This window comes from Sylvia atricapilla, chromosome 1 (genome assembly GCF_009819655.1).
Source record: "Sylvia atricapilla isolate bSylAtr1 chromosome 1, bSylAtr1.pri, whole genome shotgun sequence".
Taxonomy (NCBI): domain Eukaryota; kingdom Metazoa; phylum Chordata; class Aves; order Passeriformes; family Sylviidae; genus Sylvia; species Sylvia atricapilla.
Window position 1 is genome coordinate 4,460,770 of NC_089140.1, and position 25,246 is coordinate 4,486,015.

The 25,246-nt window shown below is 48.6% G+C and overlaps 1 protein-coding gene across 2 annotated transcripts in view; it reads right to left on the minus strand.

The window, feature by feature from the left end:
- LOC136358095 (mitogen-activated protein kinase kinase kinase 3-like) overlaps positions 1–25,246 on the minus strand; it is a 77,534-nt gene that overhangs the window by 4,005 nt on the left and 48,283 nt on the right. For both annotated transcript variants that reach the window (XM_066313952.1, XM_066313944.1), the window contains exons 6-16: positions 22,924–23,037; positions 21,337–21,448; positions 13,374–13,507; positions 10,725–10,798; positions 8,556–8,623; positions 6,611–6,703; positions 5,473–5,667; positions 4,499–4,647; positions 3,785–3,916; positions 817–946; positions 66–243 (exon numbers count right to left, since the gene is read on the minus strand). In XM_066313952.1, coding sequence (XP_066170049.1) covers positions 66–243; positions 817–946; positions 3,785–3,916; positions 4,499–4,647; positions 5,473–5,667; positions 6,611–6,703; positions 8,556–8,623; positions 10,725–10,798; positions 13,374–13,507; positions 21,337–21,448; positions 22,924–23,037 — 1,379 coding nt within the window. The remainder of the gene's footprint in view (positions 1–65; positions 244–816; positions 947–3,784; positions 3,917–4,498; positions 4,648–5,472; positions 5,668–6,610; positions 6,704–8,555; positions 8,624–10,724; positions 10,799–13,373; positions 13,508–21,336; positions 21,449–22,923; positions 23,038–25,246) is intronic.

Genomic DNA, 25,246 nt, shown 5'->3' on the forward strand with positions numbered 1-25,246 from the left:
CTTCCATTACAGTTTCCCAAAAGGATTGTTTGATTTAAGTAGCAGTGGTGGGGTTTTTTACTTACCACACATCAGCTTTCCTTCCATAGCCCTCTCCACTGATAACCTCTGGGCTCATCCAGTATGGTGTTCCTGTGACAGATTTAATGCCAGTCCCAGACATGCAGATGGTCTGGATGCGTTTGCTGGCCCCAAAATCTCCAAGTTTCACATTTCCAGCGGAATCTCTCAGAATATTGGCACCTGGGGTGAGAAGCAAAGACAAGACCCCCAAGAAATGAAGCAGCAAGCTGAAGTAGCCACAGTGAGGAGAGCAGGAAGGGCACAGGCAAAGAGCCAGGCAGGAGAGAGCCCAAAGAGAGGGGCTGGACTCAGCATTATTTCAAATCTTTCTCTCCTAAGGCAGCTGCTCTCCAAGAGGGTTGACTCCCACCAGCATCCCCTCATTCAGCAGGTTTCCCAAAAATGAGCAGTGCATGGGGGCCAACAGATTTTCCTGCCCACCTACAGACAGCAGAAAGGAGCATCAGACCTCTCCAAATGCCAGAGCCTCTCAGTTCTTGGCTATGTCACAACAGATCTTCAGATGTGTAAGGGCAGTTAACAATAACCCCTTGAGAGAGAAAACAGCACAAGATTTTGGTTTCAGCTGCTTGCTCAAGATTTTCGTGGCTCAATCTGGTGAAGGGCAGGGGCAAAAACACTTCAAAGAGCAGATCCCTGCATTATGCTGTGTATAAAGATTTGTTCTGGGGCAGGGGGAGGTTGGGCTGAACAAACCCAAGCAAGGAAGAAACCTCTCTGTTATCCACTCACCTTTAATATCCCTGTGGACAATCATATTGCTGTGTAGGTAGAAGACTCCCTGCAGGATCTGCCTGGTGTACTTCCGTGTGACATTCTCGGTCAGAGCACCGTAAGCTTTCAGCTGGTCCTTTATTGAGCCCTGTCACAAAGAAACAGCACACACCCACCGTAAGGACCAGAGAAACCATCATGTCACAGCAACTTCTTAAACCTTCCTGGCTGCTCTGTCTTCCAGCTAAAAAAAAAACCCCACCCCAAACCTAAATTGTAGAAACAGCAGAAATCCACTAAGTGCTGTAGAGAGCAAAGACTTGTCCTGGTGTCCCAGATCCCTGGGGAGATGAAGGTGTGGTTTGGTGCCTGTCAGAGCTTCCTCCTGCCAACACCACAGACCTTCTTCCCCCTCTAGTGGCTGGAGGGGGGCCACCGACAGACTCATGAGGAATTCCAACACAAATGAGAGGATCAACTCGATTAATTAGATTCATAGAATCTTTACGGCTGAAAATAACCTCTGAGACCATCCATTCCAATCATTAACCCAGCACTGCCAGGTCCACCACTAAACTATGTGGCTTTTTGAACATTTCCAACGATGGTGATTCCACCACTTCCCTGGACAGCCTATTCTGAGGCTTGACAACCCTTTCAGGAATAAATTGTACCTAATACCTAATGTAAATCTCTGCTGGTGCAACTTGAGGCCATGTACTCTTTTCCTATCACTTGTTATCTGTGAGAAAAGCCCAACTCCCACCTGTGTACAACCTCCTTTCAGGGAGTTGTAGAGAGCCAGTTCTTTAGGGTCAAGATAATGAGTCAGTCTTTGAAAGCCTCCTCCCAAAACTTTGCACAGCAAGGAACACCTACAGCCATGAGGGGCAGCCAGCCCCACAAGGGACTGCTCCAACAAGACCACCCAGGGTAGATAATTTGCAAGTCCTTGAATTTCTGACCCAGGCATGCAGGCTCAAACTGGTTTGATGGCATTGATCAAAGAGGAAAGGAAGCAGAGGTGAAGACATCTATCATCTGCAGCAGGTTGATCCTCCTGATTTTAGCTGTATTTTTGGGCCACTTGGAAATGGATGTGTGCCAGAGCTGGGTTTTAGCAGGGATGAACCAGAGGCAGATCTGGGGTTTGCACTCAGCTCTACCTCAAGTATTCAGGTTAGCTGGGAAGGGGAAACTCGTCCTGTTCCTGCCTGTCCTGCAGCTCTGGGGTTGATCCAAGACTGCCAGTCCTGTCCTGGGAACAGCAGCTGCTCCGCTCCAAGCCAGCCTGTCAAACTGGATTAGCTTTTCCACATCCACCCATCGCTGCTGTTGCTCTGCCCAGCTACTGTTTTGGCTTCTTTTGAGGCTGGTGGTGACCCTGTGGATGGGCCTCTCCTTCTCCTTTCTCAGCACTGCTGAAGCAACCCAAGATGCTCTGAATGAACCCCCAGTATAACCTGTATGCAGGGTACGTTCCCTCACCACAGCCAAAATAGATTTCTTACCCTGCCCTCCCTCAATCTGATGAGAGGACATTAAACAAGAAGGGGAAACTGGTTCTTTGAGGCCTGTGGTCCATTCAGTTTTTCAAGCATAATTTTAAAAAACAGCTTATGGGCAGGACAGAAACTACAGAGTCAGCTGGTAACTGAGAGCCGTGGTAAGAATGGCAACCTAAGGGTGCACCCAAACTTGGTCCTGTGAAGATTCTGCCAAGCTTTGCAGAGCTGCCGTCCTGCAAGATTTGGGAACTCCATCACTTCCACTGGCCTTGGAAACCAGAGCCTCCAGCTGCTTTTGTCAAATGAGCTGTTGTTGCAGCAGCAAAGTCAATCTGTATTTGGTCAGAGCTCAGCTTTATCATTTAAAAAAAACAAACACTGAATTTCCAGCCCTGCTGGACACTGCCCCAGCATCAAATGCTGGTTTCCTGGCTGCTAACAAACATCAGCACGCCGTGGAATAAGCAGCAAGGGGACTGCTGGAATTCCCAGGATTTACTGCTCTGCCTTGTGGTAGGGCCTGAAGGCAAGATGCCCACAGGGATAGAGGGAGGACAGGGCTTGGAAGGGACTCAGAGGCATGGAAGTCCACCTAATCACTCACATGCAAGATACATTCAGAGCCTCTTTGCTCACCAAAATTATTTGCAACCAAATGACTTAATGGTCCCTTCTGACCTACCAAATCTCTGTATAAACAAGGGTTTATTCTCCCACACTCTGGGGAATGAATCCAGCTGGACAGAAGAGACTTAGGAGAACACATCCTCCAGCAATGTAAATAGCATTATGCCATTTTACACCATCAGTCTAATGGCTGATGTAATTCACAAGTTCCCAAACACAAAGAGATGCTCAACTCACCCATGTACATTCTCCAGTCCCTGCTTAAACTCCCTCAAAACATTCTGATCTTTTTTTTCCCATGGCCATTCCATCCTATATTAGCAAAGCCACAAACTGAAGCCACTCCTGCACAAGAGGATAATGCTGCCCACAAAAAGCTCTGTCTTCAACAGAGGACTCTAAGTGAATACCACTGTTTTTAATACACACGTGCTGAAAGCCACAAATAATTGGTGACAGCTGTGGGTGGACAGTTGTGCTATTAGCTTGTCCTGCAGGGATTTGCAGTAAATACTTAAGGATGGACTCAGGCCACAGTGTTTGGAGCAAGATCTGGATCATGTCCCACATTCACCAAGCTCAGATTCCAGACTCTGAACACACCCTGCTTCAGGATTCAAACCTAAAACCTGCTTGCAAGGCTTTTCATTTCACCCAGTGCCCGTTGAGGGGCTTCACCATGACATCACATCCTAAGCTCTCCCAAGCTTTAGGGATGCATCCACTGCTTTGGTTTGGTTCATCAGCTATAAAGCAGCTCAACTGGACAGATATAAATTTCACCAAAGTCCAGGAAACTCTAAATCTGTTTTCTGCCCCTCAGGACAATCTCTAGCAGGCACCACACTCACCCCTGGCATGTACTCCACAAAGATGGACAGTTTCTTCTCCTCAGGATCCCGCAGGCACCCGTAGTACTGCACGATCCTGTCGTGGCGGAGAGTCTTCAACAGCTGAATCTCACATTCTAAAGCATTCACCTCCTGTAACAAACCAGACAGGCTTCCTGATGAAAGGGGATGGTGTCTTTGGGAACATGATGTAAATACTGCTTCATGCTGAGCACAGGTTTTGTAGCAGCTGTGAAGCTGCCCATGAAGACACTGGCCACATGAGGCTCAGAAATAAGAACCACTGCCCTTACAGAAAGGCAAGGGGAAAGACAGGGCATGGCTTTGAGACAGGTTTACTTATTATTATTATTATTATTATTATTATTAATACTACTACTACTACTACTACTTGCATTTAAGGAGTTTTTCTGCAGAGATTTCAAGAAAGTCACTGAGCAGAATGGGGAGGAGGTAAAGAGAGCAAGGACAAAACTAAGGAAGATCAGACAGACCTGCAAGAGGTGACACCTGACACACAGCAGGCCAGTGTAACCAAGGAAATAGGAAGCAGAGAAGTCACTAGAGCACTGTGACAGGTGCCACAAGCCCTTCAGGAGTACTCCAGAGAGGGAAAACAACACCCTGCCTCCACACACTGCCTTCTGGGCACATGGACACCTCTGCCCTCAGCCCACAGTGCCCCAAGGTGCTGCAGAACAGCCTTGTACTCACTTTACTTGTCTCCTGGCTGTCAGGGTCAAAAGGCACCTGCTTCACTGACAGCTCCCGCCCAGTGTCAGCATCATAGCAGAGGTAAACTTCCCCAAAAGCTCCTCTTCCCAGCAGCTTCCCCAGCCTCCAGTTCACAGGTGCCTGCAGGGCTGCAGGAGAGAGGAGAGGGTTGGGAGAAGGGCACAGCAGGGAGACTTCAGCATCAGGGTCCAGCTGACCCTACAGAGCACAGGGCAGTCAGTCAGCCACTCTCTCCCAGGGGCACCAGGACAAAGCAGTTTTAACTACACTGGTGCTACTGGTGAGGGAGAAAGGTCTCCCCATCTGTATTAGTGTAAAGCAGAAACAAAACTCAGACAAGTTCTATTTCATTGAGAGTCTTTCCCCTAAAAACTGTTTTCTTAGCCAGTGTTGAAATTTCCCTTCTGCTGTGGGAGCATTTAGCAGAATACAGGATGGCTGAGCAGCAACCCAGGCAGGGACCAGTAGGGAATTTTATCTCACTGGGCATTTCTAGGATGTTATCCATCACTAAACAGGCCCCAAAATGCACCAGGTTCTGTATCATGGGCAGTCTTGCAGTATCAGAGGAGCCTGCAAGACCATCTTTGGGTGCTGGGGTGACAGCAGTGGAACCAAGGAACAGAAACTCTGGATGCATTTGCTCCCACATCCCAAGTGTTCTGGGAAGCTTCTGCTGTGTGACCACACTGACAGTCCAACACAAGCAATCATCTGCAACCCAGCAAGTGCTGAACCCACAGCTCTCAGCCAGAGGCCAAGCTAAGGCACAGGGTGTTGTACTAAACCTTTCTCATGAGACAGACGTGCAATGTGTCTCATGGTGAGGGTGCAAAGTTCACCCATGGCTGGTTTAGCTGCTGCCCAGTAACTCAGCAGGTCACAACAGCTCAGTTTTGTGCCAGATCCCAGCTCTGCTCAGACCTCAGGCACTCAGGGCTCTGTTCACTCACAGTTCCTGGCTTTTGTAGGGGAGGTGCTGAAGGCCTGCAGACCCTTTTCACAATTGTTCCAGCACTTGGGCCTGTACTCATCATACTGCAAGGTGCTGAGCTTGCTGTCCCCAGTAAAGCTCTTGGTTCTGCTGGAAGGGACGAGCTGAAACAGGTTCTCCTGTGGGAAGTAACTCCTGGGGAAAGTCCTGCGGCCTGTCGGGGAAAAGGGGCAAAATTACAGCCAGAACACACACACCAGCTGGGATCCACTTGTCACCAGCTTCTCACATCACTGCCCAGATCCTTACCTCTTCAAATTAAACAAGGCAGGTATAATGAAACTGAAGCAAAGCCCCATGAAGATTTTAAATTCAATTTAAGAGTTGATAACAGCAGGCATTACATCTAACACAGATGTTTCCAGAGGGGGGTGCAACAGTTTAATTACATCAGGGGGTTTGTTGGTTGTTAATCACAATGAAACACTGAACAGGCAGAGATTTACATTGAAAATTATCCCTGCCATCCCCTAAGTCCACATGCAAATGACCACACAGCAGGGCCAGACCTGCTTTCACAGGGCTGTCAGTGGCAGATGAAGCTCATTCTGGAAAGCTCAATATGCTCTCTTTGCACATCCTCAGTACATTTTTCCCAAGGGAATTTTTGCCTCCCACTACCTGCAGTCTCACATGGTGAAAGAATGAGCAGGAAAAAGATGATGGAGTGGGCCCCAAAGCTCAGAGCTCCCCAGCTTAAAACAGAGAAACAAACAGATATTGCTACCCTGAAATTGCTTGGGGATTTCCTACAGCTCAGTGAGAAACCTGATGTAAAGGTCACAAAAAGCATCCTCAAAAGCAAGCAATTTAGGGGAATAGGAAGGTTGATACTGGCAGGGCTGAGAAATGCCAATCATCCCCATGGCTAAATTAAAACAGGAGGTGTAAGCAGAGGACAGGCTGCAGATGCTCAGCACTTCCCAAGAGCAGAGCCACAAGGAATCACAGAGAACACCCTTCTGAATACACAAGAGAATCCCAAAGCACCTGAAGGGTGGTTTTTCCTTTATTAGAAACCTCTCCTTCCCAAATCTTCCCAGTCCCAGGCACTGTCACAAGCCATCATGGACGGATCACCTCCATCATTTCCTTACCATCACTGTAGTCCTTGCGGCTTTGGGAGAGATGGTACTGCCTCGGGAAGGTCCCACCTTTCCCAAACCTCTCACAGAATGGGATGTCAAAATCTGGCAGGAGGGAAGAAGACACAGATATTTCTGAGATCAGCTCAGCATCAAATGCCCAGAGTGTTTCTTACTCAGTGTTCTGAGTTAGAGGCAAGACAAGGTGTTCATTTACACAACCCTACACACCCCAAGGCTCCCTGTGAAATCTGTCCACAGTCACAAACCCTTCAGTGGAAAATCAGGGTTAGACACACTGCCCTTGCTGCCCCTAAAGCAGAGGTTTAACTGCTGAATTTATGGACCCTGGCCCACATTGTTCAAGTGCAAGGCAGGGGATTAACACAGACCATGCTTGGTTTCCAAGGCAGAGCACTAAAACATCTTATTTGCACTTGGAAAATGCAAAAAAAACAGTGTGGAAACAGAACTGCCAGGCAGGGTCAGGCCTAGACACATCCACTCCAAAACCTTTGCTCTGGTATCAGCTGTTTCCAGGGAAATGCAAAAAAATCCAGCACTTGACTAACACTAGATAATATTTCCCCTCTTTCTTCTCAGATGTGACTCCTCCCCTCTGAAAGCCAATTTAAACCTCCAGAACTCCAAACTTTTATGTTTATTTGATTAAATGCTAGAAAGATAGAATATACAGAAAGGATCAAAGACCATCAGAGTTTAGACACTGGATGATGAGAGAGATGGATGGACATGTAAGATAAGGACATTTTTTTTAATAAAAACCACAGCACAGGAAGCCATTGCTGGTAGCACCAAATAACCTGAGATTAAAATATCTGTCATTCCACCCCCTTCTTTCACCTGCTGTTTTTCCTCCATCCAATTCTAACGACACAGGCCCCTTCTGATTGTTTGTCTTAGCCTGGGGCCAGCAGCCACTCCTCAGAGGCCACTCCTGGCCTCGGCTGTGCTTCGGTGTGATTGCCAAAAAGAGCACATAATGGCTGAAATATGGTCAGCAAGAGGAGCAGCAAGGACAGGGCAAGAGGTTCTCGGTGAGCCACATGTGAGCAACGGTGCCCAGAGGTACCTCAGAGCAAAGTGCCACGGGGGAAGCATTAAAACCTTCAGCAACGAGGGCTGACTGCAGCTTCATCTCTGCAGCTCAATCTAGAAATCCTGCCTCAGGCCAGCAGTGAGTTATCCTGCCACAGGCTGGCTGCCATTTGCTCATTTTTAATAGTGCAAGTCATTACAGTATTACAGAGTTTCCATTATTTAACCAGCTGGATGTTTGTAAGTCATTAAGCAGTAACCTATGATCTCTGCAAGCACCAATACAGTTTCTCCCACAGCATTTGCACTATTGCAGATTATTATTCATGCAAGTGGAAGAGGTGTAACTCCCTAGAGAGTTGGGGTTTGCTGTGTAGGAAGTTGAGATCCTGAAGGGGCAACTCCCAGATGACAAAAGAGAGACAAAAGCTGATCCTACAAGGCTGATCCCAGCGTTGTCAGCACCCTGCAGTTGTCTGCAAACACAAGAGCATGGCCCCCTCAGCAGCTTCTTCCAACACAGACCTCTCAACAGCTTTGCTTGCTTGCATCCATCCACCTCAGGGCCCTGGCTGCCCAGTTTGGACTATTGCTGCTGTCAATTGACTCCCAAACCAGTCCCTAAGGTATTGCTGCAGAGCCAAGAAGGTTTAATGAAAACAGAGCAGCCCTGCCTGTTTTTGGTGCTCTGGGCCTTTTGATTTTAGAGAACACTCATGTTTGATCATTGCAGGGTCAATTCTGAAGGGTCACCTAAGCCATGGAGCTGGTTTGCTTGATTGCTTTTTATTACTTTTCATGCAGTGCCATCTCTCTAATAGTCTTCATCCAGCCTCTACTATATGCTTTTTATACTTTTTTTATTTTTATACAAATATAAACCACCGAGAGTGCTTACCCATGCAATCAAGACCATCTTTGGGATGGCTCTTCCTTCCAGGAACAGGGGTTTGGGGAAAGGGAGGGCTGCAAATGGATGGAAAAAAAAGAAAAAAAAATGATTAATTTATTATATCAGAAAGGCTATGGAATTAATAAACTAGGGAAAGGACAGGATAAACCACAAGCTGCACTGATCACTGAGCTCCCAACCTCATCCTTCACAAGAATAAAGACTGGATTTTTGGCTGGATCACAGCTTGCTCCTGGAGCAAACAAAAGGGCTGCTGCAAAAGCCACAGTCACCAGGCTGAAACGAAGCAGCCAAAGATCATCACACTTGTGCATGAGGCAGCACAGGAGCGCCACAGGCTCCTGTTCCCTCAAGGTCTAGTGTTCAACCACACACCTCTCCTTCCCATGAACACTGCTCAGTTGCTGCAGGTTACACATCAGAGTCCTCCAGTTGTGCTCAGTTCATGCAGGTTTCCCTTCTGTCCAACATCACCTCCCACCTTCCTCACACAGCGACTCTGCACCACCACTGGGAACTTGCAGCCCCCATGAGACAGGAGGGAGAGGATGGCATTGGTGCCTCGAGGTCTTCAAATTACAGTGAGAGGATGAAAAAGCACCACAAGGGGATTTCTGCAATTCTAATTTCACCCCAGGCTCTTAAAGAGTGACCTGGGTATGTGGGTTTTCCACTCTCTCTTTTAACAATTTGGGCACAGAGTAGAAATCAGCTTTGTAAAGTGCTCTGAAACCTACTCATGTCAAAACTGATCACTGCTGTGGCAAAGAGGAGTTTGTGGTGCTGTTCCTAACCCTCAGCCTGGTGACTTGCTCCGTCCTCTTGGGCTGATGCCATCCCAAACAACTGGCTCCACCACTTACTCCTCTTCCTTGGAATAATACAGCCCTCCGTGTGCTTTTTCCAGCTCCTAGACCCATCACTGAACACATCTGCCTGCTTTGCACATGAGGTTAGCCCATGCCACCCTCTCACAAACAGAGAGCTAAAAGCCTAAAGCTCTTCCCTCAGTTCACAGCAGAGTGTTACAAACAGCCCGTGCTCCCTCTGCTCCTCTTCTCAGCAAAATCTGTGCAAAAGCAAAGCTGGGGCAGAGAGGTTGGGAACACAAGGAATCCAGAGCCTCCATACAGCCGTAACAATGAGCAAATGCACCACAGGAAATTATTAAAAGCCACAAGAAGGAAATGGACCTGGATGCTGAGACAGATCCAAAGCACAGGGAGCTGCAAACCCGAAGCACGCCACACAATCAGCCCAGCGCAGGCCCGCTGGAACGCAGCCTCGGCGCTGGATGGCAACAGCAACAGCGGAAAAAAATAGAAAATCTTTGATGCAGACGGAAAAAAAAACATAGTCTGCTTCCCAAAAGGACACTGTGTCTTATCCACAGCTCCCCCTGCACAGCAGCAAACACACGGATTCTGTGCACGTGTGAGCTGGGACCCAGCTCAATGGCACCAGGCACTGAATCGCAGCCTGGGTTAGTACAACGTGTCCCAGTAGCTTCCTGCTGAGTAGCTAAACTTAGTTACTGCTCATCTGGTGTCCTCAGCACCTTGACTGACACGTCTGTGGCTGCTGGCACTGCACAGGGGCTGCTGAGTTTGCCAGTGGTCAGTGGAGAGCAGACAGCGCGCCCAGGGAGATGGAGACACGGAGAGGCTGATGGAATATTGACCTGGTGACTGCAGAGAGCCAGAGGGAAAGGAGGTGCTGTGAGGGTGGGGAAGCACTGGAACAGGTTGCCCAGAGAAACTCTGGATGCCCATCTCTCAAAGAGTTCAAGGCCAGGCTAAATGGAGCACTGAGCAACCTGGTCTAGTGGGAAGGTGTCACTGCTCATGGCAGGGGATTGGAACTGGATCTTTAAGGTCCCTTCCAACTCAAACCATTGTGTGATTCTGTGAGAATTTTCATCTCAAAAGGCAAAAGAGAAAATCTAGACTTTGCCTAGCTCAGATTATTGCAATTCAAATCATACCATTGCAACAGGCACCTGTGCTAGGACGTATTTTTCAGCAATAAATTTGTTTTGCTCAGGTGCATCCTCATCCCACAGAAACCTCAGGGGTTTCCACTGATTTGCTCTTGTCCTGCTAAGGAGCAGAGGCTGCAGTTCAGCTTGTGAACACGGTGACACACACAACTCACCTGTCCACAGACCTGTCCAGCGACTGGCAGCTCCCAGACAGCGAGTCATCGGGGCTGATGAAAGCTTCAAGCATCTGACACAGAAAGAAAAGGGGAAACAGTAAAACCATGCACTGTAGCTCTCCAAGCTCCAGAACCAGCAGACCTCAGCAGGGTCACCCATTTATGCTCTCTTCTCTGCATTACTGCTCTTTCCAACTGCTTTTGCTGATCATTAGCACCCTGATGTTCAAAGCATGCGGACAAGTCAGTGAGATTCAAAGTATTTGTGACAAATAATTACATTACTACTAAAGGAAAATATGTATCAGGACACAAGTGATGTGCCCAAGGCCAAGTGGATATTGTATACCACAGCCAGGACTGCAGCCCTGGACTCCTGACTTCCCGAGCTGCCCTGGCACACGAGGCCAGCCTTCCTCTCCACTGATAAGCACAGCATCATCAGGGTTTTTGGCTGGAAGAACCGGCTTGGCTCTCACCAGCTCAGTGAGTCAAAAGCTGCATTTGTGTTGCTTCCTGGATGAGACATTGTACTGGCCAGGGTTATTTATAGCTGGTTAGTAACAATAGAGGGTTTGTATGGAGTGGTAAAGCCTGGAGCTGTGTGCACTTCCACATGGAGCAGAGCCTGCTGGGGGCCACGCTGTGCCGCCGGCGGTGCCAGGGCAGTGCCACGCTCCCTCCTGGCTGTGGACATTCACCAGCCCCTGCTCCACAGCTCCTTCCCGGGAAAGCTGAGCAACGAGGGTTAGACAACACGTGGAACCACACTTTGCTGCTTCCCACATTGCTCCTCCTTCCCCAACAGCCTCCCTTTTCCACAAGCTGCTCCCATCAGCCCTCCTCAGCCCGCTGTCGTAAACAGCTCGTGTTGGTCTTTTGGCCAGGCAGTCCCAGCTGCAAAGTGCAATTTTTCTCTGCTTCCTAGTTTTTACCCCCAAACCTCCTTCTAAATGCACTAGGCCAAAGAGGAGCACTCTCATAGAACCCACTCCTCTGCCAGCCATGCCAGGTCTCCTCCAGCAGTTAAAGCTGGAACAGACTCATTTCTCAAAAGCATAAAATTGGGAATTGGAGCATGCTCCATACTCAGCCTCTGTTCATCTGCCAGGCTGGTCTCAAGACCACAGTTACATCACAGGTTTGCACAAGGGCATTCCCCAAAAGGCAGCAAGCTCCAGCTTCTGAGTGGTTTTCCAAGAGGCACATATGGAAGCAGTAGTACAAGGACATTCTGAAGGCAAAGCCCATATAGGGAAAAGCATGGCTGCTCAATGAGGAAAGACAAAAAACCCCAAACCATTCCCCAAACCCCTTTTCTCTGCTTTTAATTCGCCAGCAAAGGGCTGCAGGCCACCCACAGTGTGATGGGGAAAAGCAAGGAGAGCATCTGGGAACCTTCATCTGGAGCAGGCTCAGGGCTCTGAATTAATGGAGCTGCATGAACAGCCAGTGGAGCTGGGCTGATTTACACCCAAGGGGGTCACAGGGACCCTCCCCCTGTACACACACACACTTTGTCTTAATCCTCCCCAACATGTTTTGGAGGCATGTGGAAACAATAGAGAGCCAACTTTTGGCTGCAAGGAGCACACGATACATCTGCACTCCAACGCTGCCAAGACTCACCCGGAGTGACTTCTTATTTTATTAATGGCTGTATAATAAACTGTTGAAAACACAGCTTTGCCATGGAAACACCAGCACAAGCCTGCGTGCAAATGTGGAGATAGTGGGTGCTTTTGAGTGTAGGAAATACACATCTACCCAGGGACATCCTTGGGGGCCAGCATAGAAACCTGATGGATTGAGTTTAGAGCCTTCCAGATGTCCCTCCATGTCTCTTCTGCAAACTCTGGAGCTTGGGGAGCTTGGTCCTGTGTTTCCAAGAGGTTTGTAAAAATGACACAGGCCCAGACAGGCCAGCTGACTCCACAGGATCTATCCTAAGCTCTTCAGAGCTATAGATTGAGCAGAAATACAAATGGAAAGAGAGGTATAAACTGCTCCCACTGTGGTCCCTTGACACTGCAGAGTTTCCCTTCATCCTGGGTACCAAATTGACTGGGGGATGAGGTACTGCTCAGCACTGAGGAACTTGCTGCACTTTTATTACTGAGGGACTGGAATACACAATCTCCTTATTAAGAGAGTTTAAAAAAATATAAATGGGGGAGGGACAGAGACACAAAACCACAGAGGCTGTGGGCAGAGCCAAGAACTGTAACTGGAGCTCAGGCAGAAACACCACATGGGAAGCAGCCAGAGCTGCTGATATCCCCAGGCTGTTGCAATCGCAGGCAATCGGTTGCTTGGCACATTCCCTCATGGTCCTGGGATCTGGGAATGCTGTGGCCACGAGGACCTGGCAGCTGGTGCACACATGTGCCCCAGATCTGTGCTGCCCCAAAGCTACGCAAGGTGCCCAGGCACATTTGCCATCCCCACAGCTGCTGGCTCTCAGGGTTCCTGGACATCAGACTTTCCCAGGCATGTCCAGCCCGGGGGCACCCATTCCTGGAAAAATCTGTCCTGAGCCCTGAGCACGGGCACTGCTGGGATTTAATGGTGGGAACAGCTCCCACAGCGCAGCCTGCTCACAGCCACCCCTGGGCCAGCTTCCCCCACAGCCCCAGCCCTGCTCACGTTCTGGTCCATGGTCTCGGGGATGAACTCGCCCTCGCTGTTGATGCTGGTGTAGGATCCCTGGCGGGCGATCTGCTGCTGCTCCTCGGGAACGCTGCCCGGCGGCGGAGAGCTCCGGCCAGTGTGCAGAGAGCCTGGGACACGGACAGACACGGGTCAGGGAGGGAGCCTACCCACCCAAAGCCTGCCAGAAACGCTGCTCCAGTGAGCACAGAGCTCCTGCTGCTGGGTTTGAGCTCATGAGGATGGTGTCTTGGGTTGCAATGCAAGATGTAACCAAAAGTGTGTATTCTGTTTGCTATCTATTGAAACTGGCTGCAGAGGTGTTTTTCTTTATATCTTCTAACTCTGGGGGGAGGAGGCAGGTACCTTCTGTTAATGGGCAGCTGATAAAACCAGGTGAGGCAGTGCTCTTTATCTCTTCCAGGACCCATCCTCCCTGCAGGGGATATCTGCTGTTCATGGGCCATCCAGGCTCACTGCAGGGCTGAGACAATTACATCATTGCACTGGGAGAGGCTCCACCCAGGGGGAGGAGCCCAGCATTCCCACCTGGATAAAACCTGGGATTCAGAACTCCAGCACAGTCTGTTTGCACTGGATTCCCAGAGGGAGACCAGACCCATCTCAGCACCACTGGACCCTTCTACAGGATCATCTCTGCTCCAACAGAACCACATCTGTCACTGCAGGAGGACTTAACTGGACTGCTACCAACGCCCTGATCAACAGGGGGTCAGGCTGTGTTCTCACTCTGACAGTGTTTTTCTTTCTTTGCTCATTTACTTTCTTGTACTACTACATTTTTAATATTCCTAGTAAAGAACTGTTATTCCTATTTCCATATCTTTGCCTGAAAGCCCCTTAATTTCAAAATTACAATAATTCAGAAGGAGAGTGTTTACATTCTCCATCCCAAGGGAAGCTCAGGCTTTTTCTTGGCAGACACCTGTCTTTCCAAACCAAGACAGATGGGAATGGAGCTAGAGGTGTGATGCTGTTTATGGGCATCCTCCAAAGCTTTAGCAACAGAGAGAGTTTGTTACTGTGGAACCACACAACATGTAGTAGACTTGACCTTCAACACATTCTGGATCCTAAAAGCTGTCACTGTATCCAGATGTGATGCCAGAAAGGGAAGAGCTCTGGGAGTTCTGTTGTGTTACAATCTACAGTCAGTCAATCTCAAAGCAAACCACAGTCCACAAATCCACCTGGAGCAGGTCACTTGTCCAGGCATCTGGGAAACAGCCCAGCCGTGCTCAGTGCAACATCACTGAAATGCTTGTTATATGGAAAGTTATTTGCACTCAAATACCCTCCTCCCCCCTTTGCCTACATGAAAGTAAAGAGAAAGGAAAACCAGCCCTCAAATCCAAAAACTCCAGGGCAGGAATGACCTATGGGATCAGTTTGTCCCATTTTTGGCTAAGAGAATCGTCTCCCCTGTCTATAATCCCAGAGCCTTTACCCTTTGCATCCTATGCACAGACAGCAAAGCTTCCACTGGCTCCCTCACAGGGCTCATTCAGCAGAAGGTGATTTCTATTTTGCACCTGGGAGAGAACCCCACTGCTTTTTTATCAAGATGTTCCGTTCCTCCTGTTTATTCCCCCAAATACACTCCATCCTTGTGCCTTTTCCAGCTTTAGGGATTTGCTGCCCTTGCTTGGCCCAGCTGCAGAGTCTTGGCTCTGCTTGACTCCCTGCAGTCCCTCCCCTCTATCCCTGTGCTGTCATCACTCCATGGCAAGGAACTGCTGACAGAGATCCATGTGGATCTGTGCTGGAGCTTCAGCTGGTCGGCATCATGCAACGTGAGCTTTCACACAACACAACAACTTGTTTTCATCTGAAAAGACTTCTGAAAAGCACACATCCTCCAGGAGATAGAAAGCACACGGAGATGTGTTTCCTCACATTTTGTATCCATTTTGTGGCACTCTCACCAGTTCTTGGGTTCATTACTGCCATTAGCTAAGAGCATGCCCAGGGCTGAGCACAAGAGAAAGATACTGGGAGGGGACCTACCTCATCATGGAAAGCCAACACTGATCTATCAACACAACACTTCTGCCTCTTCTGCTGCTATTCTGCACCCCAGTTACTGTGCCAGATGGATCTCTGGAATAAATCCATCTGTGTGATCAACACTACAAACCCGAGTTCCCACCTTTCACTTAAGCAGATACACATCAGGAGCTGTGAATGTTAACAGTGTCATATCAGCATTAAAGATCATTAAATCAGGCCTTTTTGCTGGATTTACACCAGACACACAGATTTGTCTGTCCCACGCTACATCTTCCTTCTGACTCCTTGCTTAGATTGTAAAAATAAAAGTCATATGGCTTTGAGTTACTTTTTTTTTTTTCCCTTCTTCCTATTTTCTCCGTCACAGATTTCCTGCAGGATAAGAACACAGTGAAAAAACTCCAACTGAAGTAATGCCAAGATCAAGAGGAGAGAATTTCTCAAGTGCTGCAGCACTCATAATGATCTGGCTTTCCACCACTTCTCAAACAAAACCAGTTGGGAAGTAGAGCATCCTCTCTTTGAAGACAAACAAATAAACTTTTAACTATTGAGCAGTTTGGGCACCCTGAATAAATCACTGCATCAGCAGCCCCTCGTTTGCTTAGCAGATGCCAATCTGGAATGAAGCACAAGGACATTTGGGTGGCTCTTGCCCTAAAAAGCTGCTGGAGGATTTAGTGAGGTGTAACTGCTGTATCTTAGCTCTGCTGTGCATTTCAGTTACTGCTGCAATGACTATTTGACTATGATTTTACAAAGATCTGCACATGCCCTGTTTGACTCTGAACCCAGGGAGTTAAACCAGATTTATCACAAGCACAAAGACTTCACATGATTTCACATTAAGCTTTTGCCTCTAACAACTACTCACAGCCATAGATCAGCTGTGTTCGACCTTCCAGAGTCACATTTCCTGCCAAAAACTTTTAAAAGGGATAAGACACCAGCTATTTCCCAGCAGGTAAGGAAATTAAAGTGCTTAGGCTTTTGCATGCTTGGAAACTGCTGGAGTGAAGCAGATCCCTTTTCAGCCAGGCTGTTTGGGTAGAAGTGCTGCCCAAAATAATTGTTGCAGCTTCACACCTCCAGGAGCACTGGCTGCTGCTGCTTTGCATCCATGCATGCTCTTCCACCTGGGAGAAACATGGGAGGTGCTGGGAGCGCTGGAGTTCAGGGTTGATTCCCCACTCCAGCCCTGTCCTGCTCTGTTAACAAAACCTCCAGTGCTGCTGGAGGAGGGGAGGAATGGGAAACAAAGGGGTCAGAGAAAGAGAGCAACAGTGGTACTTCATGGCAGGCTTAACTCATCGTGGGTAAAACACAAGGCATGTTGGATGTATTGGATAATGCTGTTTAATCCACCCTGAGGCAGAGGAAGAAACAGACAGAAAAACTCAGATGTCTCTGTTTGACACATCACAGATGCTCTTCACACTTGACCTAATACTCAAGAAACAGCAGCAGCACCAGGCAGGGAGAGGGGGACCCAAGGGATCCTGGGGTCTGTGGGATTGCATGGCAGCTCCAGTGGAGATGGGACAGACTGTGAGGAAGCACTTCCCTACAGGCAGAGCACTGGTCAGATCTCTGCAGCTCTGTTTGGGATTCCTGAACTCAGAGTTGGCACTGGTTGAGCATCTGACCTCGGTTACCCTGTGCAGCAAGGTGCTCTGGGGAGGGATTCCTGCTCCGTGCTACACACACCAGTGAAAAGCCATAGCTTTGAGACGAGAGCACAGCGTGTCCCCAGGACAGCACGGAGCCTCACAGTCACTGCTGGCACCCGCTGGGGCCTTTCATGTTCCCTTCTGTTAGTTTTCTTTCAGAAGAGCCTTTCATGCAGTTTGTGCAGAGCTCGTGGTGCTGCACGTACAGCCAGATCCCCTGTGCCAGGCTCGGCTTCCCTCCGCCCCCACGTTCCCTGGCTCCATCCCTCCCCTGCTCTTCCAAAACTTCACCCATTACCCAGCAGCATCCAGCAGGGAAGAGAAGCCCTTGCACAGCCAGAGGTGGGGAGGGTTTGCTGGCAGCTGCCACCACTCACAGCTGCAGCCACGGGGAGCCCAGCCCTGGGATGACGTTCCCGAACAAGGGACACGACGTCAGGATGTGCTGCTCCTCTGAGCCCTGGCACAAACACCAGGCTCAGGACAGGGCTGCACAGGAGAGAGAAAGAGAAACCTGCTGGAAATTTCTCTCTCTGGTCCTGTCTAGGGGAGCTGTGAGCAGATGGGCCAAATCTCCCTCAATTTCTTCTCTTTCAGTGGGATGTCCACAAGTGTCCCTCCTCTCCGTGCTGATCTGAGTGTGGATTTCTATGTTTTGATTTAAGGCAAATTTGGGCTACTTTTAAACTAATAAGCAAGACAGAACCTATTTTCTAGGTTCTGGCAAGCAGCTGGCATGATGCATGTACATAAATTTTCTTCTTCTCAAAACGGAGAGGGTGTCATCCATCCTAATTCCTGCAGTACTCCTGGTCTGGAGAGAGCTGGCAGGCACATGAAGCCATGGCTCAGCAGACTAGTTTTTCATGAAAAAAACCCAGTAAAATAAAGCTTCTGGTAAATGTTTCCACTGAAATGGCGATGCTGGAATGGGGCTGTTAAATAATTTTTGGATAATGTTCCGAAGCATGCATTTCTTCAAAGTAAATAAAAACAATTTATTCAGTTATCTGACTATCCAGAACCCAAAAAGTTTTCCTTTCTCAATCCAAGTTCCCTTGAGCTTTTACTAGCCACCAAAAAAACTGGAAGGGGATTTCCACTGTAAAAGTTTATGGGAAAAAAAAAAAAAAAAAGAAAATATTGACTTTGCATAAGGTTTTTCAGGGACACGGCATGGAGACATTTTCTCCCCAGCAGAAGCAAAAATAGCTAAATCTTCCCCAGAACATCTACCTCCCTTTCAATGTGCTTGTGCCAATTACACATAGTTTTATTATTTTCCGCTGTTGCTTACATGGCAGAGTCAGCAGAAAAACATGAGACGTCTCAGAAACACGGAGAACATGACCCTGAACTACCTTTTATTATAAAGATACTTTAAATCTCCTTTTAAATGGGGCTTCAAGAGAAAAGCTGAACTGAATTAAGATCCTCTTTTGATAGCAACCACTTTGATGACAGCAGAAGGAAAACACTGTGAAAGGCCTTGTGACTGCAAGGGAAGTTTATCCTACAGAATTCTCAGCCTCTTAGGATGCCTTTTGACTGTGCAGCAAGTTGAGTGAAACCCCCACTTTGGGAAAACAAAACACAGCATCATGTCTGTCTGTCCGTCTGCTCCCTGACGCTGGGTTTGATGCTCCATTTGAAATGCTGCTCTCCCTTTCAGCCCACTGGAGTTTCTGCCCAGCTGCTGGATTGCCCAGTTCTGACTCAGGAGGTCAAAAATGCATCCACTGGATTGTGAGCACCCCCTAGGCAGAGCTGCAGTACCTTCCTACAGACCCCAGATATCCCAAAGAGAGGAGTGACATTCTGCTGTCATGCAGAGCGCTTGTTGAAATCGCTTGGCAAGACTGATGGCTTACATGCAGAAAGAAACAGGTATGACTGATGCTTGGGCTGCTTACTTTTGCCACCTGACCAAGTAAAAGTGCCAAGGACTGAGTTTGGCACATCAGCACACTGCATCCCACTGCTGCTGCCCAGTGCTCCTCCTCTGTTACCTTGACTAAAGCAGTCACTGAGTCCATTCCTCCACTGTGCTCTTCAAGCATTCCCTCAAAATCCATTTAGACCTCAGGCTCTCACCCTTGCAGAGCTGATATTTCACCCTTTGTCTGCCTTGCCCTGGCTCAGGGCACTCTTAAGGCAGTGACACCTCACAGTCAGTGGTGCAGAGCTGGTCAGGAACCAGCAGCTCCAAAATGGGAAAGACAGGTCAAAGCAGGGCATAAAAGCTGGCAGGAAAGTCTTAACTTTGCAAGAACCCATCTTCCCACTAGTGCTGCTTTAAGTTTTCTTGCCTTCTGAGTGTTTGCATTTTTGTAGTGGAGGCTCTTACGCAGCTTCATGTAAACTATGTATATATTTAGAATTATCTACTTCGTTTACATATTTTTCTTCTGGGAGGAGTTTTATGATTAATGGTGATGTTCACCTACAAAGTCGAAGAAGTGACAACCTGTGCAGCCAATCTTTTGCCTTCTGTTAAAAGTGTACATAAATGGAGTCAGAAATATTAAAATAGAACTTTCCTGCCTGACTTTCCACTGGCTGCCTCGTCCTTTGTGTCTCTGATACTGCATCACACTAGCACAGCTACACATGGAATCAATCCTGCCCATCACCCTTCAGGCTCACAAGTCAGTGACAGCTCCCACTGCCACAGCTCTTTGCTCCTAACACGTACCAAAAAAAAAAGAAATAAAATGGTGCAGCAGAGAAGTTTTGCCCAAGCACACTTTCTGCTGAGACTCCGTGCTTTATGTGTACATTTCATTCAGGGTCATCTAGTGACTCTGCCAAACTCTCAAATATCACGTGAGCTAGGGAGAAAAATAACAGAAAAAGACAATGCTGGTACATCCAAACACCAGGCTCAAAGACAGCCCTTGCACGTGTGCCACCCACCCCTGGCATGAGTAAGAGCTGGGCATGGCTGCACAAGGGGCATGTTGGACCTACCCTAGAAGAATATTTTCTACAAATCTTGTCTGAGATGCAGCAAATCACAGGATTTGTTATCAGCACAGGCTATGAAACAGAGAAGGGGCAAGTCCTTGAAGAAAAACACTCTTTTGTTGCACAGAGAAGAGTTTGGAAGTATTTACTGCCATATAAGTACAGAGGATCTTTAGAGGATGAAGTATTTCTCCATGTGTATTTCTGAAGGAGGGCCCCACTTTATTCAAGGCTGTCAGGTCTACAGCTGGCAAGTACTTCCATGAAAATAAAAAAGATGTGTAGAAATTGCCCTATAACCTGCACCCACAGAGAACACTGACTGTGTGATAAAATCATCCATCCTGCCTGCAGGCTGGAATATCAATAATTATACTCCTGCTACACACTGCTTTACCAGTTCTGCACAAGGCACCCTGCTCTCTACAAAATCCTACAATGTTCTTCACACAAAAGCTCCTACAGACAGCTGATCAACAGGATTTCAAAAAGCTCAGAGTATTTTAGAAAGCAAGGAAAGCATAAACTCCAGAAAACCGAAGAGAAAACCACACAAGGCTACAAACACCAGTCCCTGCAGGGCTACAGGAGATCAGGTGTTTGCCAGCCTGGTTTCAGGGGCTGCAGGTACCTACTTCCAGCACCTCTGAAGGAAAGGGATGCTCCCCTTCCTCTGGAATGTCACCACTGCAAAACACTGCACACATGCCCCTGCGAAACCCCAGAGACAGCTACCACAGCTGTCATTTCACCCACAAGAACAGACTGATGGCCCACAGACACAAATTTGGTCTTTATGTGGTGAAGCTGATCCCAGCCCAGGAGCTAAGGAGTCTGAGCCCACCCAGCAACATTATCCTGCCACCTGAGAAAGGGGGACAGATACTCAGAGAACAACAGCACACAGCTGGAATAAAGGAATAAGGAAAGGAATAACCAAAGGTCCCAAACAGCCTCAGCTTTCTGTAGAGCATCACCCTTCACTTCGATAAAGCTCAGTGGAATCAAATTAACTGGAATTAATTTTTATCACTGTATTTCCCACCCCCAAATTACACCCCAGCTCTCCCATTCTCTTCACTTTTGTGCTCAGAGTGACTCTGCTCAGCACAACCTCTCCTAAACCAGAGTCTCTCTTCCTCAGGCTGAGGACAAGCAGCAACTGCACTGAGTTACTGCAGGGGACATCAGGGTGGCCATGCAGACTGTGACACCCACAGGGCTGTGACAAAAAAGGAGGAAGAGGATGATGGCCAGGCTGAATCAGCCCAGAACTCTCGTGTTTCACTGACCTGTGGAATACTTGCGTGTCCTCTCGGAGTCTTTGTACAGGGAGCCCATGATATCACCCATGGATCTGGAGATCCTCATCTCATGCTGCTTGCTGTTGTTTGGCTGCAGGAGCTGGGAATCAGACAAAGGGAATGATCAGAACTGGCCAGAGCCCTGTGGACACACCATGTGAAACCCTGTATTTGGCTCCCTGTGACCCTATTACCCAAGAACTCTTAAAAAAATAAAAAAAAAAAAAAAAGAAGGAAAGAAGACGTGCACGTAATCTGGAGTGATCCAAAAACCATTCACAAACAATTCACATCTGCTAATAAAACAGTCTAATAAGATTAAACTCCCACAGATAATAGCAAATACCGATATTTGACATAAAAAAACTGTTCCTGCACTCCATTATCTCCAGATAGGCACAGAGGTTGACCACTGGACTGAAAACACTCACAATCCCAAAATTAGCACCTCTCCTCCATGCTCCCTAGACTTCAGTGGCACTACAGAGGTTCCTCTGTAACAGGGCAGAGGAACAGAGTGGAAGGTCAGGGAAGAGCAAAGAAATGCATTTCCAGCTGGTAACTTGGTAGTGGCCAGGTTTTACCAAAATACTAGGACCACATGCTACAGTGAACTGTGATTTTATGATCATTTCATGTATCACCTCAGAACATGTGTTCTCACACACAGGAGCACGGCCTCATGCTTCAGGAAGAGGATGGACCTGCTCTCAAAGGCAGGCAGGAGTCTACCTGGCTCCTCTGCTCTCAGCAGCTGCCTTGCAGCACTGCTGTGTTCCCACAAATTGCCCCATTTCCACCCAGGGTTTAGGAAACCCCAACTGATCCCCTGGGATTCTGCTCCCTGCTCTTCCCAAGCCTCCCAAAAGGAATAGAGAAGCTCCAAGGGCTGTGAGCACTATCAGCAGAATGGGGATAAGCACTGTGAGTTTCAAAACTCCCAGTCTCTCCAGTACTTCTAGGAAATAAAAGGAAGAAACAGAGTTGCAACATCTACAAATCCCCTGCTTTACAGGCTGTGCTTGGGGAAGCACGACATGTGCTTTGGCAAGACACTCTGTGCAAGCGAGGTCAAGCTAACAGGCTTAACTGCAAAACCACTGAGCTCAGGAAAAAAAACTAATAAATAAATAAAGATGGAAAAAACCCAGACAGTTCTGCATGAGACCAAAGGATTCTCCAGTTTGCTCTTCTCAGTCTTTAGCAGCACGTGGAGGGAACAGTCCCCACGCTGCCACCCATTCAGGCCTCCCCCTGGATACAGAGGAGAGGTAAAAAGGAATGGTGGCAGGATCTCTAGGAAGAAAGCATAAAGAGTTCTGTCAGAGTTTAACCTTGTTTGAGGGTCAGTCTGGTATTTAACCCTTCAGAGGATGAGCTCGAAGGAGCTGAGCTCAGCCTCTGGGCTACTATCACAGGAAGATTTCTGAGCAGCTGAGCCAGAGCGGGGCTGACCCCTCTCATAACCAGCCTGCCCTCTGCTCTGCACCGTCAGGAGACTCCTTTCCACTCCCCAGCACAATAACAAGGCACCTCAGTCCGCACACAAAAGAGCAGAGAAGGTGAAGGGCTCACATTCGCTTTCTTTGGAGCGCTCACAAGGATCCGCAGGCTCTTCAGGGAAGGGCTCAGCTCCAACTGTTCCAGCGCTTTGTCCAAATCTTCCTGGGATTTCAGTGGGATCAGGAGCTGGAAGGGATTAAGCAAACACCGGAGGATGGCAATGTCACACTTCTGAGTAAACAGAAGGAGCTGGATTCTTACAGGGAGCAGCTTGGGAATCGGGGGATGGATGAGGGAGGAACCCAAGGAGGCGATGGAAAATGGAGCCCCTGTGCCCTCCAGCTTGCCGAGCTCCAGTATTTTCTTCCAAGAGCTCATTTAGTGAGGAACAGACGCAAAAAAAAAAAAAAAAAAATCACAACAAACAACATCTGCAAGGGGAAAGCTTAAAGGTCACACCACCAATCCAGCTAGTGGGAAAAGGAGAGGGCTGGGATGAAACCTTGGGCTTGCTGCCTGCTACTCTGGGGCTGCTCTCATTCTGCAGGCAGGACCTGATGCTACACAGCCCCAAAACAGCCCCACACGTTCTTCCTGGCTTGATGGTCATGCAGTGGTGCTCCAAGACACCGGTGAGTTGCACTCAAGGATTTACTCTGGCAGATGCTTTGTGCCCTTCCCCACTGCTGCAACCTGTGCTTCTGCACAGCGACACAGCTCCCTAGTGTCTGACCACCAGCTGAAACCAGGGAACATCCCACAAATAAAAGGGTTTCTTTTCCCTTTTGATGTGAAAGGTGTGCATTGCTCTCCTTCCAAGAACCACTTCTTTCACTCCCAGCAGAATAAATTCAGTTTCTCCTCTTTATAAGAACAGAGAACTACACAGTGCCGGGTCTGTCAGGCAGCAAAAAGTCCTGATGTTTTCCTGGGAAATGGCAGACTATTGCCCTCATACCTCCACGGGGGATTTGACCCTCCCAACCTTGCTGTGTGGTGTACCATGTCCTGCAGACAGCCTGCAAAGCCTCCAACACCCGACACAGCTGCACTTCAGAGGAGCTCTGTGGCCTTCTGCTGCCCTGGGCTAAGATAAAAAGCACAACTTCTTGCCCCTCATTCCAGGATATTCTGCCTAATCTCATACCAAACAGGCCTCAGCCTCTGCAGGTTGCCTCGGGCACTGAATCTGACCAACACAGCACATGTTATTCTCATGCCGGTGCCAAAGTACACTGCAACTCCACTGACCAAAGGCACCGAGCAGCCACAGCTCCCAGCAGGTTCTCACTGGTCTCACTGGGAGCCACAGCTTCCCAGAACTCCTGGAAAGTGGCTCAGCCCTCTGGGTGATCAGGGCTCCTGCCACCGGCCACAGCAAACCCACCTCAGAGCAGCTGCCACACAAGGTGACACTCACTAACCAGCTGGGACAACCTTTTTGATCCCAGGGCGTTGCCAAGGGTTTGGCTGTTGGCCTGTAGGCAAATACACCCCAGACTGTGTGCTCTTGGCCTTATGGCCACGAAGGCCAGTGATGTGCTGGGGTGCACTGGGAAGAACATTTACAGCAGGTCAGGGAAGGGATCCTGCCCCTCTGCCCAGCCCTGCGAGGCTCATCTGGAGTGCTGGGTCCAGTTCTGGACTCAGGAGAGACAGGGAGCTTCTGGAGCAGGGCCAGCAGAGGCTGCAAGGAAGACGAAGGGATTGGAGCATCTCTCTTATGAGGAAAGGCTGAAGGAGCCGGAGCTGTTCAGGCTCAAGAGGAGATGCTGAGAGAGGACCTCATCCCTGTGTGTCCCTGTCTGCAGGGAGGGCTCAGAGCAGGGACCAAGAATCAGCAGCAACTGATGGCCAGAAGTTCCCTCTCCACTGGAGTGTTCCCTCTTCCCTGTGGAGTGACCAAACCCTGAACAGGTTGTAGAGAGAGATGTGGAGTCTCCCTTACTGGGAGTATTCCAGGACACAATCCTGTGCCATGTGCTTCTCCTTCTCCTCAACCCTACTTAAGAAGAGAGGCTGGGGCAGAAGACCCACTGTGGTGCCTTCCAACCTAACTCACTCTGTGATCCTCTGATTTCCTCTCATCCTTCATTCATATTTGAATGAACCTGTATTCCCCACAAAGATGACAAAGACAGTATGTCTCCTAAAGAGTATGTCCAAAGGAGTATGTCTCCTAACTGCAGTGATCAGCCTGCTCCCTTAAGCAGTAGAGGTGGAGAAATTACCTTGGGGCACTGCTTAATCCTTTTGAAGTTCACAAAGGCTCTGCCTCAAGCAGACAAGGCTCCCCATCTACACTCACCCAGACAGAACTGAGAGCGGTGGATAGCTGCTCTCCCTTGTTTCACCACCAAGCAGAATTTGAACTCTAAGCTCAGCCCTACTGCTC